The sequence below is a fragment of the Choloepus didactylus genome, chromosome 17 (genome assembly GCF_015220235.1).
Source record: "Choloepus didactylus isolate mChoDid1 chromosome 17, mChoDid1.pri, whole genome shotgun sequence".
NCBI classification, from domain to species: domain Eukaryota; kingdom Metazoa; phylum Chordata; class Mammalia; order Pilosa; family Megalonychidae; genus Choloepus; species Choloepus didactylus.
In genome coordinates, this window is record NC_051323.1 from 18,345,407 (window position 1) to 18,370,939 (window position 25,533).

The following is a 25,533-nucleotide window of genomic DNA, read 5'->3' on the forward strand; positions in this document are numbered from 1 at the left end:
GTCCACCAGAGTGACCTCTCGACTCCATTTGGAATCTCTCAGCCACTGAAACTATTTCGTGTCATTTTGCATCCCCCTTTTGGTCAAGAAGATATTCTCAGTCCCACGATGCCGGGTCCACATTCATCCCCGGGAGTCATAATCTGCGTTGCCAGGGAGATTTACACCCCTGGGAGTCAGGTCCCACGTAGGGGGGAGGGCAGCGAGTTCACCTGCCGAGATGGCTCAGTTAGAGAGAGAGAGGGCCACATCTGAGCAACAAAGAGGTACTCAGGGGGAGACTCTTAGGCACCATTAGATACAACTTTAGACTCTCCTTTGTGGTAATGAGCTTCATAAGGGCAAGTCCCATACTCAAGGGCTCAGCACATCAAACCACCAGTCCCAATGTTTGTAACAACATATGCTAGGGGATCAGCATCTCAAAGTTTAGAGATAGGCCTTACAATTCAGGGATAGAGTTAACTGCTGTAAGAGCTTACAATCTAGGGACTATTACAATTATTGTGTCCACGTTAGGCTGTGAAGAACCGCTACTTTTAAACTTACTCTTTCAAATTCTTCTTTATGCTCTTCTAGGGTCTTCTTGATGTCCTTTATGTCTTGAACCATCTCGTTGAAGTTGTTTTGGAGATGTGTGTGTATTTCTTTAATTGCTCCAAATTTTGTGTCTCTTCTGGCTTTTTAGTTTGTTCTTTTGGCTTGTCCATATCTTCTAGGTTCTTCAGGTGCTTTATGATTTTTTGTTGGCTTCGGAGCATTTGCTAATCTTGGTAAGATTATTTTAGGAAATACAGGATTATTTGCCATTTATATTATTAATTGGCAAAACTACAGCTTGGTGGAGTGAATTTTACATTCAGACTGGCAATATATGAGAGTTCCAGTCGTTACACATCTTTAACAACTTTCCCTGTTCTACCAGCAGATGGCACTTTTGAGCCACCTCTTACCCTCAAGCCAGCTCTCCCCCAAATTTGTCTGTGCACTGGGCAGGGTCCAAAGCTGATGTAAATCCAATCAGCACACCAGTTTTCCATGTGCACTTGCGATTTCCAGCCTTGTAGGAGAGGGGTGGGCCCTGTACACATCAGCAGGGAGTCTGCTCAAGGGCACAGTAGTCCTGGCAATTCCCAGGGCTCCAAGTGGACCACTCTGGGGCTGTGGAGCTGTGCATCTCATCTTCCAGCTCAAATGCATTGCAGTCCCTGTCCTCCATGCAGCTGTGAGTCCCTGGGGTTGGGGAGGGGCACCTGGAGTTTCTGTGCAATGCTCTTGCCTCTCAGCTGTGCACACCATGGGCTTCCATGGAGGAAGAGTGAGTGTGGTCACCACAAATCCACCCAATCCCGAGTTCCCACACGGGAGCTCTCAGTGGCAGGGCTGTGAAGGGTTATCTCCCAGCCAACCACTGAGATGGATGCATGGGGTGTGGAAAGCTGTTCCCTTTTGCATCCGTCTGCTGGCTCCAGCTGCCAGTCTCCAGCACAAAGGGTTATCTCCCAGCCAACTGCTGAGAAGGGTGCACGGGGCATGGGTATCTGCTCCTTCCTGCTCTTGTCAGCTGGCTCCAGCCACCAGTCCCCAGCAGCAGTCCAGGCCAAACATACTCAGCAGTGCTTACAAATGCAGTCTCTCTGTCTCTCCAGCTAGGTCCCCATTATTTGGTGTGGAAGTCCCTGCTCAGCTGGTGGCGTTCTGGAATTGCTGTTCTGGATTGCTTTCTGCTCTTTGTCTATTCTTTTCATGGAGAATTTTGCTCTGCCTCTCCTAATCTGCTATCTTCCTGAAAGTAGTAATGTACTTTTAGTTTCTTGGGTTTTTTTTTGCTGAGCATTATGTTTTTGAGATTCATCCATGTTGTTTCAAGTGTCAATAGTCAATTCCTTTTTATTGCTGAAGTATTTCATTGTATGAATTTATCACAATTTGTTTATCCAATGACATGATGATGAACTGGAGGTTGTTTCCAGTGGACATGTTTTCATTTCTCCTGGATAAATACCGAGGCGTGAAACTGCTGGATAAAGTAAGTGGACATTTAACTTTTTAAGAAACTGCCAAACTCCCAAAATTGTTATACCATTTTACATTCAGACTGGCAATATATGAGAGTTCCGGTTGTTACAAATCTTTAACAACATTTAGTATTGTCAGTCTTTTTAATTTTAGTCATCATATGGGTGTATAGTAGTATCTCATATTTTAAATTTGCATTTCTTCTGTGAAGTGTCTGTTCAAATGTTTTACCTGTTAAATTGTTTTTCTTCTTATTTGTGAATTGTAGTTCTTTATATAGTCTGGAGACTAGTCTTTTGTGTGCATGTACATATATATATATATTTTCCCACTGTGTTCAAGCCACATTGTTCTTTTAGCTGTTCTTTAAATAAGCCAAGGCCACATCTGTCCCAGAGCCTTTGAATGCTCTCCTCGTTCCCTGGAATGTTGCTCTCCTGGATATCTATGGAGCTTGCTTCCAGATCTCCTCCAGTTACTGTTCAAAAGGCCCTTTTTGGTGAGAAAAAAGGACTTGACCATTCTATTCAAAATAGCAATACCCCAGCTTGGCACTCCCCCTTTTTTTTCTCTTATTTTATTTTTCTCCATAGTATATATCACTACCCGACAACCTGTATCTGTTATTTGCCCATCTCCCTACAGCTCCGTGAGGAAGGGAATTTTTTTTCCCCATTGCTTTATTCTCAGTGCCGAGAACAATGCCTGGATAAAATAGGCACTAGATATAAATTTGTTGAATGAAAAAATGAAGAAAACAGCTCATGTTCATTTCCAGGATACCCAGGAAGTGCATACTAAGGAAACTGCCCAATTGCACCTTAATTTATAGAGAGAAGAAGCCTGAGAGTAGATGAGGTCAGTGTTGAACAGGAAAGAAAAACCAACTAAATATCTAGAGTAGCACTGTGCCAGTTTGAATGTATTATGTCCCCCCAAATGCCATTATTTTTGATGTAATCTTGTGTAGGCAGACCTGTCAGTGTTAATTAGATTGTAATTCTTTGAGTGTTTCCATGGAGATGCATCCCACCCAACTGTGGGTGATGACTCTGATTGGATAATTTCCATGGAGGTGTTGGCCCACCCATTCAGGGTGGGTCTGAATTAAATTACTGGAGCACTATATAAGATCAGACAGAAGGAGCAAGCTGCTACAGCCAAGAGGGACACTTTGAAGAAAGCCCAGGAGCTGCAGATGAGAGACATTTTGAAGATGGCCATTGAAAGCAGACTCTTGCTCCAGAGAAGCTAAGAGAGGACAAATACCCCAAGTGCAACTAAGAGTGATGTTTTTGAGGAACTGCAGCCTAGAGAGGAACATCCTGGGAGAAAGCCATTTTTGAAACCAGAACTTTTGGAGCAGACGCCAGTCATGTGCCTTCCCAGCTAACAGAGGTTTTCCAGACACCACTGGCCATCCTCCAGTGAAGGTACCCGATTGCTGATGTGTTACCTTGGACACTTTATGGTCTTAAGACTGTAACTCTGTAACCAAATAAACCCCTTTTATAAAAGCCAATCCATCTCTGGTGTTTTGCATTCCAGCAGCATTAGCAAACTACAACACAGAGAAAAAAGCCAGATGTGCACTTAAAATGTAGCCAGTGCAACTAAGGAACTGAAATTTTACTTAAATTTAAGTAGTCACCTGTGGCCAGTAGCTACCATTCTGGACAGCACAGCAGTGGGGGAGACAGACAGGTAGTTGGGCAATCATAATGCAGTGTAATGAATGCTATGATAGAGGAAGTACAGGTGCTTCTAGGGATGGCAGGGGAAATTATTGGCTGAAGCAGGATCTGGATAGTCTGAGTTTTCTTTAAAAAAATTGAAATGATATTTACAATTCAATATCCCATTGTTTTGGATGTTTAACCTTGAACTACTGGAATGTCCTAGAACAAAGACCAAGGAATATAAAATCAGGGACCTTGAATTTGAAAACTGAATCTACTATTTAAGGAATTCGGGCAAATTTTCTGACATTTTAATTTTCTTTGCCTTTCAGTTTGATGACTGTAAAAAAGAAGTAATGATATTTACTACCTTACAAAACTACTGAGGCTCAAATGAGAAAATGGCTATCCATATTTATTTTAGAAATATTTTATTTTTCATTTGCCTTATGGTATTTTCTCTTCTTGAATCCCTACCTGGATCAGAGGACAAAAACTGCTGTTTCTATGTCTTGCTATGGGTATGGCTACCACAGTCTCTCCCTCAATTGGTACAAAATATGTCATAAGCACTCACAGAGGATATATTACTGTGTGTCATTTTGACCCTAGATTGTGACATCCCCAAGGACAGGGGATACTCTGTCTTCTCTGGTAGTCTTCAGTCGTGGAAATCAGGGTGAAAAAATTAAATAGGTGTGATATGGAGGATGGACTGAAGACAGAGAGAACAAAGAGAGGCTAATGAAATAACAGTAATAGCTAACGCTTGTTGAGTGCCTACAGTGTTCTAAGTGCTTTACTTATATTAACTCATTTAACCCTCCCCAAACTCAGTGGGGTTAGAAGCTGGAAGGGGGCAATAGGAAGCTTCTGGGATTTTCGTAGTCTTCTGTTTCTTGATGTGGAGGCTGATTACAGAGGTGTGTATACTTTGTAAAAATTTATTGAGGTGTGTATTTTGATCTGTGTACTTTGGGGTCTTTTGTTTTACTTCAATAAAAATTACACACACAAAAACACCTGTGGGATTTTTTTTCCCACTTTATAGACAAGGCATAGAAAGGTTTAAGTAATTTTCCCAGGGTCACACAGTAAGTGGTGTAGCCAGGATTGGAAATCATACAGATTGGCTGTCATGTTTACCACTACATAACAGGGTAATAATCTAGGTAAGTGATGAGGGCCGAAAGTGAGGGAGGGGAAATCCACTCATCAATGAACTAATGGAAAAAAGGTGCTAGACTCAAGACAATTCCGGATTTGGTGACCAGTTGGATTTGGGAGGTAAGAGTAGGAAAGCAAAAGCTGTATGTGAGGTTTGTAGTTTCATGCCTGGGTAGTTTCATGTGGTGATACCATTACCTGAGATGGGGTAAGGGGAGAGAAAGATTTAGGTAGGGGGAAATACATTTATTTTGAGAAATGTAGAGATGCCTGTGGGACATCCTGGTGATGTACAATAAATAGTTGGGAGTGCATGCTGGGGGCTCAATGGGAAACATCAGCTTATGGCTGAGAGTTGAAGGGCTAGAGGATGAGATCATGCCAGCAGAGCATGTAGAATGCAAGTTGAAGGTGAAACACTAGGATTTATATCCACCATTCATTCCTTAAGTATATATTCATTTATGAAGTATATATATATTGAGCACTTCTGGGTAAAGCCCAAATGTGTACACACTCAAGAAGATATACAGACAAGAAAGAGCCATCACTTGGCAGAGAAAATATAAAAGACATAAATAAGTATAATACAAGAAGGGGGGAAAATGCCATTAAAGAGACATGTAGAGGTGGTATCTGGGGTAACTCCCTGAGGTGACATTTTATCTGATGGTTACTGGTTTTTAACTTTCATTTCTGACTTACCAATCATGATCCTGACTATTCTTTAAGTCAGAAATGAAAGACAAAAACCAGGAACCATCAGCGGTGTTTGGAGATAAACTAGCAAGGCAAATCGGCACTAGGTTTGGGAAGATAAGAGGTGGGAGAAGAAGGTGGAGACCAAAGCGCCAAGTTCCTTAAAGGCCCTACTGAGGATTGGTTTAGAATTCCTTTGCGAGACACATTAGAAAATGGACTTTTTCTTTTATCTAATATCCACACCTAATCTTTTATCAGACTTTTTAAAACTAGATCTGGCCTTATATGGCTTTTGGTTGTTAGTAAAAATTAAATCCACTCTTCAAGGGTTCAGATTTTCCACCAAAAACAAGATTGAAAATAATCTGTACAACCGACACTGGGATTACCTACCTCCTCTCTAGGAGGCTAATATATTCAGGGATGGCAAATGAGATTTCTGAGCCTGCAAGATGAAGGAAGAACTTGACTTCATCAATATGTACTGTCATAAATTTACGATGCGAATCATCGGGCGAGATCCGCTCCAAGGAATCCTCCACTCCCACAGCAAGAAGCAAACTGAGTCGCTGGAATCTCAAGCGGCGGAAACTTCTGTAGAGCTCATCTTGGTCAATAGTTTTCTTTGCACTGGCACAAACTGAGTACGTCTCATCCAAAGCCCAAGGAATGGTAGGGACAAAGTCGGGACTCAAACGCAGACCTCAGCTTCTGGGCTACGGATCCGTTTTGCCTCCCTCGCCAGAAGAGACGGACTCATTCCCGGTTCTCCTTCGCGACCGCTGATGGGTTTCACGCTGGGGAGGAGGGGTTAGCCGAGTGGCTGCCGGGAGAGCAGCCAGAAGCCGCTAGTGTCTGAAGCCGAAAACAAGGAATCACCACAAGCGGCCCTAGCCGGAAACAGACTCGGGGAGGGCGGGGATGGAGCGCCGCTGCGGCCTTACTTCCGGCGGTTGAGGGCTTTGTTTCCGAGGGGGAGACTTACTCACACGGACCAGGGACCGGACGGTGAGTCCTCCCGGGTCGCGGCTGGCGCGGCTGGCAGGGCCGGCAGGGGAGGGAGGGTAGGCCTGAGGGCGGGGGAGCGGGAGAGCCCGACCCAGACCTGGGGCAGCGCTGTTTTTCTGAGGACGACAGTTGCGGTTCCCTTATCCAGTGTTTAGCGAGTCTACTGAGGCCCGGTCCCCGAAGCGCACCAAAATGTTAGACTCGGTGCTTTCATTAGCTTACAGTCTAGGGAGAAGAAATAAAACCAAGTGCGGGATTTTTAAAAGCTGGAGTAAGGGCTAAAAAGGGGCTCGTATAATCGGGAATCTAGTCCCCGGGCTCTGGGCGCCCTGGGAAAAGGACTCTTAAAGGGGAGTTTGAAGGTAGGCAGAGAGGTGAGGGAAGAGGTGAGCTACCTGTCCGAGAGCTCCGAGGCGGGAGAGAGCTTGGAGACCTGAAGCTGAGGGAAGGCCGGTGCGGCGGTAGCAAAGATCCCTGGCCAGGGAAAAAAAGTGCTTGGAAACAAAGTGGCGGGTGGGGGCCAGATCATAGAGTCTGGAGCACTGTGACATAAAGTTAGAAATATGTCACAGGGTAGCGGAACGACAAGATTTGATTTGCGTTGTGAAAGGATCCTTTGGCTGCCGACAGAGGTTGGATTATGGGAAGGGAGGAACGCTAAGTGAGGAGACCTCTTGGGAGGCTACTGCTTGTAGATGAGAGAAGGTAACTTATGGTGGGTGGCAGTAGACGGATTAAAATTGATATAAAAGAGCTAAAATTGACAGGACTTTATGGAGTAGATATGGGACTTATTGAGAGCGAGGCGACCAACGATGATTCTGAGTTTCTGGCATGAGTAAGTTAGTGAATTACGGTAGATAAGAACAGACTATTTTGAGATTTCCTAAGGGTTCTTTTCCCCCTAGTGTAAAAGCAAAAACCACAAAAAGTTTCTTTCCTCTCTGATTATATGTAATCATTTTATTTTATATGTTCATTGTAGAAAATTCAGAACATCCACAGTGAAATGGTTTCTTTCTATATGGAGGAGAGTAAAAATCACCGATAATTCTACTACCCAAGATGGCCACATTTTGTTTGTGTTTCCTTCATGTCTTTTTTTCTTGTGTTTATCTTTTCTTTTTGTATGGTTGGGACCATATTGATTATATCTTTCTGTACCCCGTTGTTTGTTTTTTACTTTTTATTGTGGTAGAATATACGTAACATAAAAATCATTTTAACCATTTTTAAGTGAACAATTCTTTGACATTAAGTATACTGGCAATATTGTGTTAACTCACCACTGTTTCCAGAATATTTTCATCATTCCAAACAGAAACTTATAGCCTTTAAACAATAACTAACCGTTTACCTCTTCCCCTACCCTGCCAACCACAGTTATGATTTCTGTTTCTATGAATGTGCTTATTCTAAATATGTCAAATAAGAGAGATCATCTAATTTTTGTCCTTTTGTGTCTGGCTTTTTTCAGTCAACATGGTGTCTTCAAGGTTCATCCATGTTGTGGCGTGTATCACAACTTCATTTCTTTTTATGACTGAATAATATTTCATTGTATGGATATACCACATTTTGTTTATCCATTCATCTGTTAATGAACACTTGGGTTACTTCCACCTTTTGCCATTCTGCTATGGACATTGGTGCACAAATATCTGTTTGAGTCTCTGTTTTCAGTTCTTTGGCATAGACCTAGAAGTGGAATTGCTGGGTTATGTGGTAATTCTATGTTTAACTTTCTGGGAAACTGCCAAACTGTTTTCCACAACAGCTGCATCATTTTACATTCCCATTGACAACAGGAAACAGTACCTATTTCTCCTCATCCTCACTGCAGCCCTTGTTATTTTTTTAATAAGAGCCATCTTCGTGGGTGTGAAGTGGTATCTCATTGTAGTTTTGATTTGCATTTCTTTGATTTGCATTTCTTTAATAGATGTTGAGCATCTATTCATATTCTTATCAGCCATTTGTATCTTTGGAGAAATGTCTATTCAAATCCTTTGCCCATTTTTTTTTTTAAACTGTGTTGTTTGTTTTTTTATTGTTGAGTTGTAAGTGCTTTCTATATTTTCTGGATATTAAGCCCTTATAAAGCAATGAGGAGTATGTCATCAGAGACCCCTGACTTTTCCTCTGCTAAGGCATAGCTAGAGATGTATGACTTGGCACAAAAAACCAAATGGGAGGCTGGCCACCATAATGCATTTAGAAGAATCCCCAACTGTCCAATATTAATGCTAATGTACAGATATTAGTCCTGTTGGGCATAATAAGCTTCACATTCTATTTTCATTAGAAACAAGCCAGAGGTGCTTCTTTATTCTAAATCAGTGCTTCCTGGGATTTTTAAAATGCAGATTATGAGCAGCAGGTCTGGGGTGGAGCCCTGGCAATGCTGATGTTGCTGGTTTGGGGATCCCACACTGAGTATGTGTGGGACTAAATTGGAATAACTGCAAGAACAAAAGCAAGAACTGCTTTCTTCCTTCTCAGAAGTTATCTTTCCAACCCAGTATTTCAGCCACTCAGCTGAAAACTGGTGGAGTTGAACAAAGGGGAAGGATGGGGGAGTGGGAGGAGAGTGTTCCAGGCAAAGGGAACAGTGTACGCAAAGGCCTCAAGCAGGAAAAGTATAGGTTATTGAAGGAGGTAGAAGGTCTTGGGCAGTGGATACCTGGGAATTCATTCTACTCTTCTGCTTTTGTATACGCTTGACAATTTCTATACTAAAAGTGATAGAAAAGAAAAAAATGGGAGGAATATAAGCGCCAAACCATGAATGCCATCACATAGTATTTCCCTGACTTGTGTGTGTGCCTGCCTTCCCCGCCGTCCCCGAGGCTCTTTAGGGCAAGGGCGTGCCTTATCCATCAGTAAGGTATCAGTACCCAAAAAGTACATTTAACACATGTGTGCATTTAATACAGGTTTGTTAAATGGACTGACTTCTGATTCTAGCCTACTTCTGATTTTTCAAATCAGGAACAACTCTACTTTCTTGGCCTAGACGTTAACTTGGCAGAGTTGTTTCTGGGGGTGACCTGGCTCTGCAGCCACAGCTCTACTTTGGTGAGGCCTGCATGAGTTGCAGGACCCAAGTGTATTGTGGATAGGGAGGCGCTGGACCAGAGAAGAGGGTGAAGGCAGGGCAGGAGGAACCTGTGAGATACTCCCTGAAATCTGGAGTACAAGCACAGGGACTACAGCCACAGAGGCCAGTCTACCCTGTGGAATCCTGGAGAGCTAGAGGCTCAGAAATCTCAGGAAAATGAGAAGAGCGGGAGAAGACTGTGAGAAGATGGCAGGGTAGGAAGCTCCAGGGATCAGTCCCTCCACCAAAAGAACTGCTGAACTGTCAGAACTGTCTGAATCCACTATTTTCGAACTCTAGAGGCTAGTGGAATACTTGCCAGGGAAGAGCTGGTTGAAGACACTGGTAAATTTTGGTCAGTATCAGTGAATTTCACCTTCTTATGCAGCAGCTACCATCCCTACCCTAACCTCAAGGCAGCTACTGGGGAGGCTACAGCTTGTGTTCCTGGAAATAAACATATAACTAAGGATCAGCAGATATTTAAGGAAATGTTGAAACGTAAAACAAGAATAACAAACTGAGAAAACAGTGGAACGCAGAGACAATTCACGGATTGGACTTGAAAAATCTCTCAGAAAGCAGGGGAGAAAAAGACAAAGGGAAAATATGAGATAAAAGATAAATAGATGAAATTCTAAGAGGTCCAATATTCCTCTAATAGTTAATTCCAGAAAGAGAAAACAGGGCAGAAAATTATCAAGCAATGATGTAAGACTTCCCAACATGCAAGAGAAATCTTTAGATTAAAGGGGCTCAGGGGTTGTCCGGCATGATAAATAAAAAGCCTCACCTAGACCTATCATTGTGAGATTTCAGAACACCAAGGATAAAGAAAAGATACCAAAAGCTCCCTAAAACAAACAAAAACAAAAAAAAAATCACTCACAAAGTTCAGTGAATCAAATTGTAATCATACCTTTATTTTTCATTAGCAATACTGGACATCAGATTTTATGGAGGAGGAGAAGTGATTTTCAATCTTAAAGTCTATATCCTGTCAACTATCAGCAGGGAATAAAGATAGTTCATACATCCAAGGAATTAAAGCTATATTCCGCAATCCCTTTCTTTAGAAGTTAGTGCAAGATGTTCCACCAAAACGAGAGTAAGCTAAGAAGGAAAAGCCACAAGGACCCAGGAAAAGTGGACCCAGCCCTGGGGAGTTATGAAAAGAAGCCCCTGTGGGACAGCCAGGCAACAGGTTCCTCTTAAACCTTTCTGTCTGAATTTCATTCTCTTGTAAAGGACTCCTGTAAAAGAATTAAGATCCACCCTGAATGAGGTGAGTCACACTAAGTAGCCCCACCAAAAAGGTCCTACTTATATTGGTTCCCCACAAACAGGAATGGATTAACTTTAAGAACATACTTTTCTGGGGTACATACAGCTTCATACCTCCACACAGCAATACTTGCTCCTTCTGAAATTGCGACCAGGATCCGCACTGGGAGCACCATCTGGTTCTGCATGTCAGTGTGGGGTTGGGGAGGGGCCAGCCAATATGCCAGCGATCCTGCCACTTCTAAGTGGCCCTTGTCTTGATTCGGTGCTCGCCCTATTACTGTAGTCCATTAACTGTTTTCTGGAGCTTTGAGAAACATGTTTCTGCCAGTTCTGGCTGGTTGTTCAAATCTGTGAGGGAATGGAGCCTTGAAGCACCTTACCCTGCCATCTTGAGCAGAGTGGTCCCATGTGTACCTTTTTTACAACCCTATAATTTGGCCACATTTTATGTTTTATTCTCCATACAGTTGTTTTACTTAATGTTATTTTATTGCTTTCTTCACACATCATTAACTACTCTTCAGGAGCACAATTTTTAATGGTTGCTTTATTGGCGACCATTCCCCTGTTACTGGCTAGTTAGGTTGTTCAGCTTTCACTGCTAGCATAATGTGAGGGACATTTCAGCATTTCTGATTCCTTGAGGAAGAGTCCTAGAAATGGAACTTACCAAATAAAAGGCTAAAATAAATCTATCAAAAGTCCCACCCAAATATCTCATTAAAACTTTGAAAATGTTTTAGAAGTCAAATTTTTGCAATACTTAGTTTTTCCACTTAAAGGATCTGGTTATGTCTTTCTGTTTATTCACATTGTCTTTTATGTTTCTTTTATGTCTTTTTATGTGCCCTGTCCTTTCCTTCTTAAGCTTATGCTTTTAAAAAGGGCCAATATTATTGAATATTTAATAATTTGATCCTCTGTGCTTAATTTCCATGTATTAAATAAATATATTTGGGTCAAGTGTAATAATTTCTTCTTTAAACTTATTTTCTTTCTTAATATTTGTGTCCAACTTAAATATAAATAAAATAGTAAATCAGAAAGTTAAAAAAGTTAAGATGGAGTGGTGACATTAATACCATAAGTAACTTTGTGTTCCAAAGAATTCCTGATATTCTGCTCCTGCTTGTTTCCTGTGGAAACTGCTCCTCATCAGAGCCTGCTTCAATTGTACAACCAGGGGCAGTTAGCTCTCTTGGCTCTTTTCCAGCATTGGCAAAGGAAGCTAAAAACAGCTCGGCCGGATTAGGAAGACAATATCTCCTGAGGAGGCAAAATGTGCTTCGGGGATAATTTAATGTAGGATTGTTTAATTGTTTAATTCTAGTTTAATTGTTATTTTAATCCACTTAATTGGTAGCAAGGGTATTTGTTAATGAAATTAGTTATAATGTTAACTTTTAAACAAAGGAAATCTATTGTCTTTTTAGTTTTGTGCAATAGAATCCTACTTACCTACGAAATGCAGTTAACACATCAGCTGGACCTATTTCCTGAATGGAGAGTAACCCTTCTCTTATTTAAAGATGTAAAAAATGCTGGAGAGTTGAGAAAAAAGGCCATGGAAGGTGCTATCAATGGTTCATTAATAAATCCTACAGTGGTAAGTACAGAGTGTAAGAATGAATGAGCCATATGGGGCACTTAAGAATGTTTTAATTTTTCTTGATATTCTAGGTTAGCCTAAAATTCTGTCATCTTCGGGTATAAAGTTTTCATCAAAGCTGTGGATTCATATTAGAGCAACCTTGAATTTAATAGTGAATGGAGGCAGAAGTGCCAGGCCCTGCCAAAGGAGATATGAAAGGCTGTGGTTCTGACTCTGATATAATGGCTAATTCCCAGGTCTCCATCTTCTCATCTGTGGAATGAGGGAGGGTCTGAACTAGAAAATCTGTGAAGGAGGCATTAGCATAGTGGAATCATGTTCCCAGGCCTTAATCCCGGCTCTGCCACCGGTGACTTGAGCGAGTCACAGCTAACCTTTATATAGTGTTTACTATGTTTCTGGTGTTCTTTGCCTCAGTTTCCTCATTTATTACATTTTAAAAATAATGATTTTTTTCATAGGATAGTTTTGAGAATTAAAATAATAAGGGGGAAAATGTTTAGAATATGAATTGTTCCCATCATATTAGCCCTCAACAGATAATTTTTTTTTTTTTTTTTACTATTTATCTAAGTTCCTTTTAGCTTTAAAATTTTATGATTTCCTGAACCACAGGCCCTTGAGATAGTAATTTTGGCAATATACTCTGTAGGAATTGTGATGAATAAAACATTCTGAGTTATAACTGGAGTTACTGTGTAATGGGGCATCCATCTTCAGAGCACTCCAAATCTCTGTGTGTAATTCTTTTTGTTCTCTTTGGTAGATTGTTGATCCGTTTCAGATACTTGTGGCAGCAAACAAAGCAGTTCATCTCTACAAACTGGGAAAAATGAAGACAAGAACTCTGTCTACTGAAATTATTTTCAACCTTTCCCCAAATAACAATGTAATATGAAATTTACTTACCTGCTTTCTGTTGTTCTTGTGATAACCAGCCTGTGTTTTGCTGAATGTTGGGTTGAGGCTAAAGTCCTATAAACCTGTGGTTAGTAATATACTGAAATAATAGTGAAGACAGTTCTGGACTACATTGAGGCTCAGCTGTACCTCTTACTAGACAAACAAGCTTTGGAGTCAGTTTACATATAAATACATGAAAGATTAGCTAAATTGAGTGAGGATAGTTTTATCTGTTCTTACCATAGAGGCTTAGAAAGATCCTCATGTATTTTTGCTTAAGAAGTTGTCAGAAATCTAAATACTAAAGAAAACACTAGCTGTAGCTATTTTGTGTTAACATGCACTTCTCTCACTCTCCCTATAAACTCCTTTCCCATGGATCCATGTCTTTTCCTCACTCCAGAAGCTGTCTACCTGGTACCTAGACCAGCCCTTATCACATGTTCTCTCACACACCCAGTGCATAAGAGAATTTTGTGGTATGAGGTACTGATAGTAATACCTGCTCAATAAAAACTATTGAGCTAAAGACATTTCTACAAGTGGCACAGAAAAAGATGACTGAAGTTTTGCTGATGAGGTTTTAGTATTACTGCTATTGATATTAATGTACTATCATCAAGAGGAAAGTTAGAAAACTTGTAATATGGTTTAAAATACAGATGACTGAAAAGTTTATTAAATGCACTCATCTCAGTATGGTAGAATTTGCCAGTACTTGGACTAAAATTTACCAGATAAGTATTGTTTCTTTGAGATCATTTGAAATAATTCAATTCAACAAATATTTTTTGAGCTTGTCTCTATTCCAGTTACAGTTCTAGGGGTAGAAGAAACAGATATGTCCTTGAGGAGAGGCAGAAGAACAAGACAGAAGTAACAATAAATGATATAATGGGAATATTAATTCAAATTTATGGGAACAGTGATAAGGAAGCAATATATTCTTTAGGGAGGAGGATGCAGTGGGAAGTGACATTTGGACTAGTCATTGAAAGATGAGTTCACCAGCCAAACCGTGGGAGAAAGGGCCTTCCAGGCAAAGGACAAAGGTTGACACAGAAAAAAAAATTGTAAAATATGAAGGGATCCCCAAACAGTTCATACTGCTAGGAGTTAGGAGCTCAGCTGGAAGGCCACTTGGGGCCAGTGGGAGGGGGTATTTAAGTAGTCTGGGCTTGATTCTGTAGGAGTGAGGTGCAGCGTCTAAGCAGGGACTACTTTAGAGGCAGACCTGCTAGTGTTGGTATTGGATTATCAAAGGCAAAAGCTGTAGGCAGAGAGAACCATTAGGATGTGAAAAATAAGAACCTGAACAAGGAAGTGGCAATGGGGCTAAAGAGGAGAGGGCAGATGAGGGGGGTGTTTCCCATATGAGGAATATCGATGCATTGCCTTTTTTTTTCCTCTTAGATTTCAGAGGCTTTGAAAAAATTTGGTATCTCAGCAAATGACACTTCAATCCTAATTGTTTACATTGAAGAAGGAGAAAAACAAATAAATCAAGAATATCTAATATCTCAAGTAGACGGTCATCAGATTTCTCTGAAAAATCTTCCTGAAATAACTAATATTACAGAAGTCAAAAAGGTTTGTAAATCCATATTTTTATAAAGAACATGATAGATGAGGAATAATGTCGATGCTCTTTGCTTATTAATCATCAGTGCTCTTTTTTTTTTTTTTTTTTTTGAACTTTTAGGAAAGGTTAGTGATAACCAAAAAATTACTTGAAAGATATAGATGCAAAGAACTGGAAGGTGTAGGTTTATGTAAAATATAATTAGAAAATTAGTTTACAAAGGCACTCTTCCCTTTAAGAAAGAGTGATGCCTGAAAATATCAAGCTTATGTACTGCATTTAAAATGTAAAATAAATTTAGTATGATGTTAATATCTAGATGTGTGCTTTAAAACTTCGAACAAGTTGGATCTCTGTTGAGAATTGTCACCATAACTTCAATTTAAAGGGAATTTTTGACTTAAGTGATGAATTGCCATCTACTTTGCATATTTTAATCACATTTGGGATTTGTTATTTCATACTATTAACCCAATAATTTAATGATAAATAATTGTATTTATATTTTTGTATAATGAAAATTAATGATATGCAAATATATCAGTATGTCATATAATTTGTCTTTATTTTTTACAGATATATAAACTTTCCTCACAAGAAGAAAATATTGGGACAGTATTGGATGGTATCATTTGTAGAATGTCAACAAAAGACGTTTTGTGAAATGTGAGAAAGAGTAACAAAAATTTCAGTATTAAAAAACCATTGATTTTCCTTTCCTGGCTTTAAAGTCACTATGTTCACTGTAGAAAAATTTAAAAGCACGGAATAGCATTAAGAAGAAAAAAAACAGTCCTTTTTTAATATTTTAAAAGATAGTGATTTTTACTGTCATTTGTTCTTGTCTTCTAGCCTTCTGTTTCTATTCAAATATATTTTATTTTTATGTAATTGGAATAATAATTGCAAACATTTATTGAATTCTTACAATGTTCTAGAGTCTTGCCTTAATGATTCTATATCCATCAGCTCACATCCCTGCCCTTATTTCTGGCTACACCAGTATTCCCCTTCCAAGCCTCTGGTATTTGTCTGATCCTGCTTTAATTGTTGTTCATACAAGAATTCATTCAATTCTCCTAACGACCTGATGAGGTATACACTGTTCTATTCCTGTATTATACATGAGGCAACTAAAGGATTATAGAAATACTAAGTAACTCGCCCAAGGTCATATAGCTAGTGTGGAATTATGTTTTATAAATGATTTGATATTTTTCTTTTCTCAGTTTATATTTTGATTGTGTCTGTGGCTAAGCTAGGTCAGAAGTTGTGAACTCTTCTATAAAGGGGCAGATAGTAAATACTTTTGGCTTTGCAGGCCATACAGTCTCTGTTGCAACTACTCAGCTCTGCTGAGTGTGAAAGCAGCCTTAGATAATACATAAACGAGGAGGAGCATGACTCTGCGCCAATAAAACGTTATTTACCATAAACGCAGCAGACAGGATTTGACCTGTGGTGGTAGATTGTGGACCTCTGGGTTAGCTGCCATCACAGACAGTCCTTAAAGCCTACTGGCTTAACACACCAAACGTTTCTGTCTTGCTCACTCTACATGTCCAACATGAATCAGTAGGAAGACTCATTGTAGTGACTCAGGAACCCACTCTGATGATGGCCCATCAACAGGTGCGCCATGATCACTCCACAGCTGGACGGGAATGCTGCAAATTGCCCAGTGGCTTTTAAAACTTCCACCAGTCACTTAGCTCATGTTTCATTGGCCAGAGCAAGTCACACCAACTTCAGAAGGGGTAGGGAAGTATGATCCTTCCAAGTGCTAGAAAGTGGAGCGGTGGCTTCCATTATGATCTTAAATAATCAAGTACATGTTTAACATTTCTTGAGTGCTCACTGTACTTCAGGACCTGTGCTAAGCAGTTTATTTGCACGTCTCATTTAGTCCTCACTTCAACCCTAAGAGATTTTACAAGGGAGGAAATAGATGTCTGTCCACTATTTTATTTGAAAGAGTTTCAAACCTTCAGAGTAATTGAAAGTAGTACAGCAAACACCCATGTACCTTTCACATAAATTTGTTAACATTTTGCTACATTTGCTTGCTCTCCCTCCTATCATCTGTCTGTACTGTCTATCCATCTATCTGTTTATACATACACTTTTTTTCTGAGCTATTTGAAATTGCAGAGATCATGATACTTTACCCTACTTTGACATGTCTCCTAAGATAAAGAATAAAACGTATTAATAACCACAATATCAGTTATGCCTGAGAAATTTAACATTGATACAATTATATGACCTAATATACATCCAAATTCAAATCTCCCCCAAATTTTCTCCATAGTACTCTCCCACTCCTAAGCTGTACACCCCCCCCCATTCAAGATGTAATCATAAAGCATAATATGTTCAGTTGCCATGTCTCTTAGTATCTGTTTTAGTTTCCTGGCTGCTAAAACCAATACCATACAATAGCTTGGCTTAACAAGGGGAATTTATTGGCTCATGATTTCAGAGGCTAGAAGACTTGCTTCCTTTCCGGGTTGGTACCTTCTGGCTGGCTGGCTGGCAATCTTTGGGGTTCCTTGGCTTTTCTGTCACATGGCAACACACTTAGCAGTGTCTTCTCTTTTCTCTTCCAGGCTCTGTTGACTTTCAGTTTCTGGCTTCTTGTGGCTTCCTCTCTGTGTCCCATTTCCTTTGCTTTTAAGGACTTCAGCCATACTGGACTCATTCGGTTTGGGTGACACCTTAATTGAAGTAACCTGGTCAAAAGTCCTGTAACAATGAATTTACACTCACAGGCATGGATTAAGATCATGTTTTCCTGAGGTACAAAACTCCAAACCACCTCAGTCTCCTTTAATCTAGAACAGTCCTTTTTTTTTTTTTTTTTGAATAACTTTTTTTTTTTTTTAAATCATCATTTTATTGAGATATATTCACATACCACGCAGTCATACAAAACAAATTGTACTTTCGATTGTTTACAGTACCATTACATAGTTGTACATTCATCACCTAAATCAATCCCTGACACCTTCATTAGCACACACACAAAAATAACAAGAATAATAATTAGAGTGAAAAAGAGCAATTGAAGTAAAAAAGAACACTGGGTACCTTTGTCTGTTTGTTTCCTTCCCCTACTTTTCTACACATCCATCCATAAACTAGACAAAGTGGTGTTTGGTCCTTATGGCTTTCCCAATCCCATTGTCACCCCTCATAAGCTACATTTTTATACAACTGTCTTCGAGATTCATGGGTTCTGGGTTGTAGTTTGATAGTTTCAGGTATCCACCACCAGCTACCCCAATTCTTTAGAACCTAAAAAGGGTTGTCTAAAGTGTGCATAAGAGTGCCCACCAGAGTGACCTCTCGGCTCCTTTTGGAATCTCTCTGCCACTGAAGCTTATTTCATTTCCTTTCACATCCCCCTTTTGGTCAAGAAGATGTTCTCCGTCCCACGGTGCCAGGTCTACATTCCTCCCTGGGAGTCATATTGAATAACTTTGAAGCATATACCAGATGTCTTTCAGAATTTCCCACAATCTAGATTTCATGAGTTGAGTGAGTTTAAATACTTTGGGCAACAACAGTGGACAGATGATTTTGTGTCCTTTCCATTGCATCTCATTGGGAAGCACAGAATGTTGGTCACTGTTGGTGATGCTGAGTCTGCTCCCTTAGTGAAGGTGGAACCCTCAGTTCTCTCCAGTGTACAGATATCTTTTCGCCTGAAACTTAGAGATTGAAGCTGCCCCACAGTTCAAAGTGCTGTGGTCAGGATTAAAACTCAGATCAAAATGAGCTCAGATCCTGTGCTCTTAACAACTCTCCCACATTGTCTTTTCCCTTGCCATCACCATGAAGACCATTCTTTTTAATTGATGTGTAAAATATCACATACATAATCATTCTCCTGTTTTTACACCTTTATGTTCTCAATTTCTCACTTGTACTTATTTGCAAATAAATCTTTCTACACATTTCCATTTCCTTAGGATTTCTTTCCCAAGTGGAATTATTGGGGAAGAGGACATGAATTCTTAAAGACTTTTAATGCCAGAGAAGTGCCATTTTGCCCTCTGTTCTAGTTTGCTAATGCTGCTAGCATGCAAAACACCAGAGATGGATTGGCTTTTATAAAAGGGGGTTTATTTGGTTACACAGTTACAGTCTTAAGGCCATAAAGTGTCCAAGGTAACATAAGCAATCGAGTACCTTCCCTGTAGGATGGCCAATGGTGTCCGGAAAACCTCTGTTAGTTGGGAAAGCATGTGGCTGGCATCTGCTCCAAGTTCTTGTTTCAAAATGGCTTTCTCCCAGGACGTTCCTCTTTAGGCTGCAGTTCCTCAAAAATGTTACTCTTAGTTGCACTTGGGGTATTTGTCCTCTTTTAGCTCCTCTGGAGCAAGAATCTGCTTCCAATGGCCATCTTCAAAATACCTCTCATCTGCAGCTCTTGTGGTTTCTTCAAAGTGTCTGTCTTGGCTGTAGCTCCTCTTCAAAAGTTCACTCTCAGCTGCACTGAGTTCCCTCTGCCTGTCAGCTCATTTATATAGCTCCATTGATCAAGGCCCACCCTGAATGGGTGGGGCCACACCTCCATGGAAATATCCAATCAGAGTCATCACCCACAGCTGGATGGGGCACATCTCGAAAGAAATACTCAAAGAAATCTAATCAATACTGATAATGTCTGCCCACACAAGGTTACATCAAAGAAAATGGCATTTAGGGGACATAATACATTCAGACCAGCACAGGGGGTTTATTTGGTTACAAAGTTACAGTCTTAGGCCATAAAGTGTCCATCAACAAAGGGTACCTACATTGGAGGATGGCCAATGGTGTCCAGAAAATCTCCGTTAGCTGGGAAGGCACATGGCTGGTGTCTGCTCCAAAGTTCTGGTTTCAAAATGGCTTTCTCCCAGGACATTCCTCTCTAAGCTGCAGTTCCTCAAAAATGTCACTCTTAGTTGCTCTTGGGGTGTTTGTCCTCTCTTAGCTTCTCTGGAGCAAGAGTCTGCTTTTAATGGCTGTCTTCAAACTGCCTCTCATCTGCAGCTACTCTCTCAGCTTCTGTGCATTCTTCAAAGTGTCCCTCTTGGCTATAGCAAGCTCATTCCTTCTGTCTAAGCTTATATAGTGCTTCAGTAATTTAATTCAGACCCAACCTGAAAGGGTGGGGCAACACCTCCATGAAAATTATCCACCCAAAGGTCTTGTCCACAGTTGATTGAATCACATCTCCATGGAAACACCCAAAGGATTCCAAAATCTAATCAACACTAATATGTCTGCCCAAGATTGCATCAAAGATAACGGTGTTTTGGGGGACATAATACATCAAAACCAGCACACCCTCCCAAGAGCAGTGGATGAGCATGCCTGTCTCACAGCACTCTGGCCAGCAATGCCTTTTTTTTAAAAAAAATTTCAGTTTTATTGAGATATAGTCACATAACATACAGTCATCCATGGTGTACAATCAGCTGTTCACAGTACCATCATATAGTTGTGCATTCATGACCCCAATCTATTTTTTTTTCAAGGGATCAGCTTGGGTTTTTTTTTTTTATTCAGTTTTATTGAGATATATTCACATACCATACAGACATCCATGGTGTACAATCAACTGTTCACAGTACCATCACATAGTTGTGCATTTATCACCCTAATCTATTTTTGAACATTTCCCTTACACCAGAAAGAATAAAAATAGGAATAAAAAATAAAAGAGAACACCCAAATCATACCCCTCATCTCACCCTATTTTTCATTTAGTTTTTGTCCCCATTTTTCTACTCATCCATCCATACACTGTGTAAAGGGAGTGTGATCCACAAGGCTTTCACAATCACACTGTCACCCCTTGTAAGCTACGTAGTTATACAATTGTTTTCAAGAGTCAAGGCTACTGGTTTGCAGATTAATAGTTTCAGGTATTTACTTCTAGCTATTGCAATACACTAAAACCTAAAAAGGGATATCTATATAGAGTGCAAAAAATGCCCACCTGAGTGACCTCTTGACTCCATTTGAAATCTCTCAGCAACTGAAACTTTATTTTGTTTCATTTTGCTTCCCCCTTTTGGTCAAGAAGATGTTCTCAATCCAGGATGCTGGGTCCAGGTTCATCCCCAGGAGTCATATCCTGCCTTGCCAGGGAGATTTACACCCCTGGGAGTCAAGTCCCATGTAGGGGGGAGGGCAGTGAGTTACCTGCCGAGTTGGCTTAGAGAGAGAGGACCACATCTGAGCAACAAAGAGGTACTCAGGGGAAGATTCTTAGGCTCAATTATAAGGAGGGTTTAGCCTGTCCTTTGCAGCAACAAACTTCATAAGGGCAAGCCCCAAGATAGAGGGCTCAGCATACCAAACCATCAGTCCTCAATGTTTGTGAGAACATCAGCAACAACCCAGGTGAGGAAGTCCAGCACTTCCCCAGCAATGCCTTTTAACATTTTTGCCAATTTGAGAGATTGGACTGCTGGTGAAGTTGTACTTCATGTTTATTAGTTTGTAAGTTATGAATAGGATTTTTAAAGGTTTTGTTTCTGTACCTAAGATAGCTGAATAGTTGGGAAAATGCTGAATATAGTCCTTCAGCTGGAAAATACTGAGTATAGTCTTTGGTAGTTAGAAATGCTTATTATAATCAGATCACTCAAGCAGCTTTGATTCACTTTAAACCTGAAAGCCTTTACTAGCATAGTTTGCTGTGACCTTATCTCAAAAGCTTATACTTTGTTCCTGGTTACATTAATGAGATCTTTTCCCCCCTCTGCTTCTAGGGATAAGATATCACCCCAAATAGGGTGAAACTCATATGGACTATATCAGTCCCTTCCTCCCTTTGAAAGACAAGATCAAAGGCCTGAATAGTCAACAAAGAAAGAAGGGTCTACCAGATAACAGGATATGCTGACCAAACAAAATGAAGCAGGCAATCATCACTCAATTTTTTAATGCAATTTTATTGAGATATTTTCACATACCATACAATCATCCCAAGTATCCAATCAGTTGTTCACAATATCATCATAGAGTTGTGCATTCATCACCACAATCTTTGAACATTTTCATTACTCCAAAAAATAAGAATAAAAAATTAAAGTAAAAAAAGAACAACCAAAACATATCATACCCTTCCTTACCCCCTATTGTTCATTTACTTTTAATACAGTTTTATTTAGATATATTCACACACCCTACAATCATCCACACTGTACAGTTATTCACAGCACCATTATACAGTTGTGCGTTCATCACTAGAATCAATTTTTGAACCTTTTCCTTACTCCAAAAAAAATAAAAATAAAAGCAAAAAAGAACACCCAAAACTTTCCAGCCCCTCCATCCCACCCTATTCTTCATCTAATTTTTGTCCCCATTTTTCCACTCATCTGTCCATACACTGGATAAAAAGGGAGTGCAAGCCACAAGGTTTTCACAATCACACAATCACACTGCATCACTCAATTTTAATGAATCCTGTGTCTTTTACTTATTTTTCTCTTTTTTTCCCCTGCTTTCTTTTGATCTTTGCCATTCTTTTGTCTGTTAGACTATAAAAGCTAAAGTCACCTCTTTCACTTTGAACTGGTCTTGGAAAGATTTTTCTTTCCTCCAGTTCCTTGTTGCATCTTCAATAAACTCACCTTCTCACCAAAGCAAAGAGATTTGTTTATCTGTTTGATGCGGGATCAGGCAGGTCTGACTATTTAGGACCGTGTTTTCTGACAGTAACACCTATAGATAATGTTTTTAATTCTTCAGGAGCTTTTGGGTCAAGAAGAAAAAAAAAATACTGTCATTTACTGGGAAAGAAGAAGTTAACATAGGGTTCACTCTGTACTCACTGGTCACAATGTAAGCAACCCCAAATGGTTGGTCTCAAAATGAGCAGAGCTTTTTATTCATCATACTTGTCTGTACTTGGTATTTTCATAACTCTTTATGCCAGATATCTTCCATTTTCCCCTCCAAATCACTCTCCACCCTTTCCCACCCTCCTCTCTGTCACGGTAGGCAGACCTGTACAGCCTGTTGCCACAAGGCCCCTTGCTCCCTGACCTCCAGTGGGGGAAGCCCTATAGGAGGAAAGCGGGTCAGGGTAGCTATTCCCTGTCCCCTGGGCTGGGAGTATCCCTAGTCCTCCTCTTAGGGCAGTTTCTTGTAACCTTTTCCTCCCCCCTTGCTTCAGGCCTATGGGCAATAACATTCTTGATATCCGTACCTTCCATGTTCCTTGAAACCCTTTCATACCTTCATAAGTAGTCCCTTTGTCTATATCTCTAAAATCTGCTTGAGTTAACCTAATTTGAGTGTTGGGGCCTGCTACCCCCTCCCTTTCTCAGAGAAGTTGTTAAAAGTTAGGTTAAGTTAGTAAAGATTTGTTCTCTCTAGAGCTGGAGTTGCCGTCCTAGGATTTCTGAACATTTTACCAAGGATGAACTGTCTACTTTCTTTCCTTCTGAAATGATTTACTATTATTTTGCTCCATTCATTGGGATCTTGAGCTGAGGTTGGGTTGCTGAGAGATAAGAGATAGGGGAAATGATATTTTTTCCAGGAGCCTGAGTTGAGTGAACCTGAATTGATTGTTCTTTTCTTTCCTGAGACTTCCAGAATGTATTGCTACTTCCATTTCATTGGCCATTTCTATGCAGAGGTCAGATAAGGGAATGTTCTTCCTAGAGGCAAGCAAGGGATTTCATCGACATGCTCCTGTCAAATCCCAGAAGTCAAGGAATAACAATGATTCCAAAAGTATAATTAACTGCCTATTGTAATCAAGTTCCTAGCTGATCCATAGAAGAGTGAATCGGGAGTCAAGGAACCACAGCTTTCCAGCTTCTTGATGTTCACCATAAGAGAAAGAATCTGCAGATCCACACTCCAAGTGGATCCTCATGTTAATCTTTGCTTACAGTTGAATCAGCACCTAATGTCGAGCTAAGCATATCATATATGTTTAATAAGTACACATTAAGTAAATAAGTGTTGAAAAAACAATTATGAAGCAACTGAATTCAAAATCATGTTCCTAAAGCAAAAAGTCAGAGTTAAAAGTACTATAAAATAAAAATAGAAGGCGATTGTTGAACATGATTTGGTCTGTTAAGGGATGAATCAGTGACAGTAAGACCTAAAACGTATATCCATACAATGGAATATTATTCAGTCATAAAAAGGAATAAGGTTCTGATACATGCTACAACATTGATGAACTGTGAAAACATTATGCTAAGTGAAATAATTCAGACACAAAAGGACAAATATTGTATGATTCCACTTAAATGAAATATTTAGAATAGGCAAATTCATGAAGACAGAAAGTAGATTAGAAGTTCTCAGGTAGGGGAAGGAAGAAATGGGGGATTGCTTAATGGGTACAGAAATTCTGTTTGGGTTGATGGAAAAATTTTGCAAATGGACAGTGGTGATGGTAGCACATCATTGTGAATGTAATTAATGCCATTGAATTATACACTTAAAATACTTAAAATGACCTATTTCATGTTATATATATTTTACCACAATAGAATTTTTTAAAAATTCACACTCATTGCCATTGGAGCTTTAAGCAGTTATCTTCTGTAGGATTCAGGTAAGGGGCCCAGAGTCTGTATGAATTGGGGGTAGGGTATGGGGTCACGATAGTGGGCTAATGGTAACAGGAAATTACACTGAAACTTCAGTCTGAGGCTTCAGAACATGATAGATAAGAAATTTCACCATGAGGTCTGAGACTAAAGTGTGGAAATTCCAAAGGAGGTCATCAAGAACAGTTTGTAGAGTGGGTGCCAGGAACCTGGGGGAAAGGGTTATAGGGAGTGATAGCTTAATGGGTACAGGGCTTTCTTTTGGGGTTATGAAAATTTTTGGAACTTGATAGAGGTGGTGGTTGCACAGTATTGTGAAGGTACTAAATGCACAGATATACAGTATAAAATGGTTAATTTTATGTTATGTGAATTTCACCCCCAAATTTTTTGCCAAACAGTTTAGATCGCTCTAAAATCTGGGAGAACATAAGAGGTTGCAAGAACAAAGATGTTGAGAGATTTTCATGGAGAAAGTTGCTGCTGTGCCATGAATCTGCTCTTGCCCACCGAAGAGGGTGAGTGGGGAGGTGCCCATTGACAGGAGGGGCCTGAGGACACTTCCTGGATAGCTGGATATTTATGCCCCCTTCTGTTATATGGCTAGAACTGACTGTTGGAGTATTCTAAAAGTTAGTCTGTGGCTATTGACCTGAAATTTTGGCAGGTAAAGAACTGCTGGCTTTGGAAAGTTACCTGCACTGTTTCTAACAGCGGGTGTGCCAGTTTGGATGTATTATGTCCCCAAAACACCATGTTCTTTGATGTAATCTTGTAGGGACAGACATTATTAGTGTTGATTAGATTGTTAGTCTTTGTTTCCATGGAGATGCGACTCACCCAACTGTAGGTGATAACTCTGAATAGATAATGTCCATGGAGGTGTGGCC

The 25,533-nt window shown here is 40.1% G+C and overlaps 1 protein-coding gene across 3 annotated transcripts; it reads left to right on the plus strand.

Moving 5' to 3' along the window:
* The first annotated feature begins 674 nt into the window (after positions 1–674).
* On the plus strand, positions 675–17,441 carry TPRKB (TP53RK binding protein). Of its 3 annotated transcripts, none has more exons than XM_037807414.1 (5): positions 675–2,029; positions 12,396–12,568; positions 13,341–13,463; positions 14,891–15,067; positions 15,636–17,441. In XM_037807414.1, exons 2-5 carry the CDS (start codon positions 12,428–12,430, stop codon positions 15,720–15,722), a joined length of 528 nt encoding a protein of 175 aa, XP_037663342.1. In that variant the 5' UTR covers positions 675–2,029; positions 12,396–12,427; the 3' UTR covers positions 15,723–17,441. The 3 variants fall into 3 exon arrangements, with proteins under 3 accessions (XP_037663342.1, XP_037663343.1, XP_037663344.1); XM_037807415.1 differs by lacking the exon at positions 675–2,029 and adding an exon at positions 6,031–6,575; XM_037807416.1 differs by lacking the exon at positions 675–2,029 and adding an exon at positions 9,388–10,960.
* Positions 17,442–25,533: the final 8,092 nt, after the last annotated feature.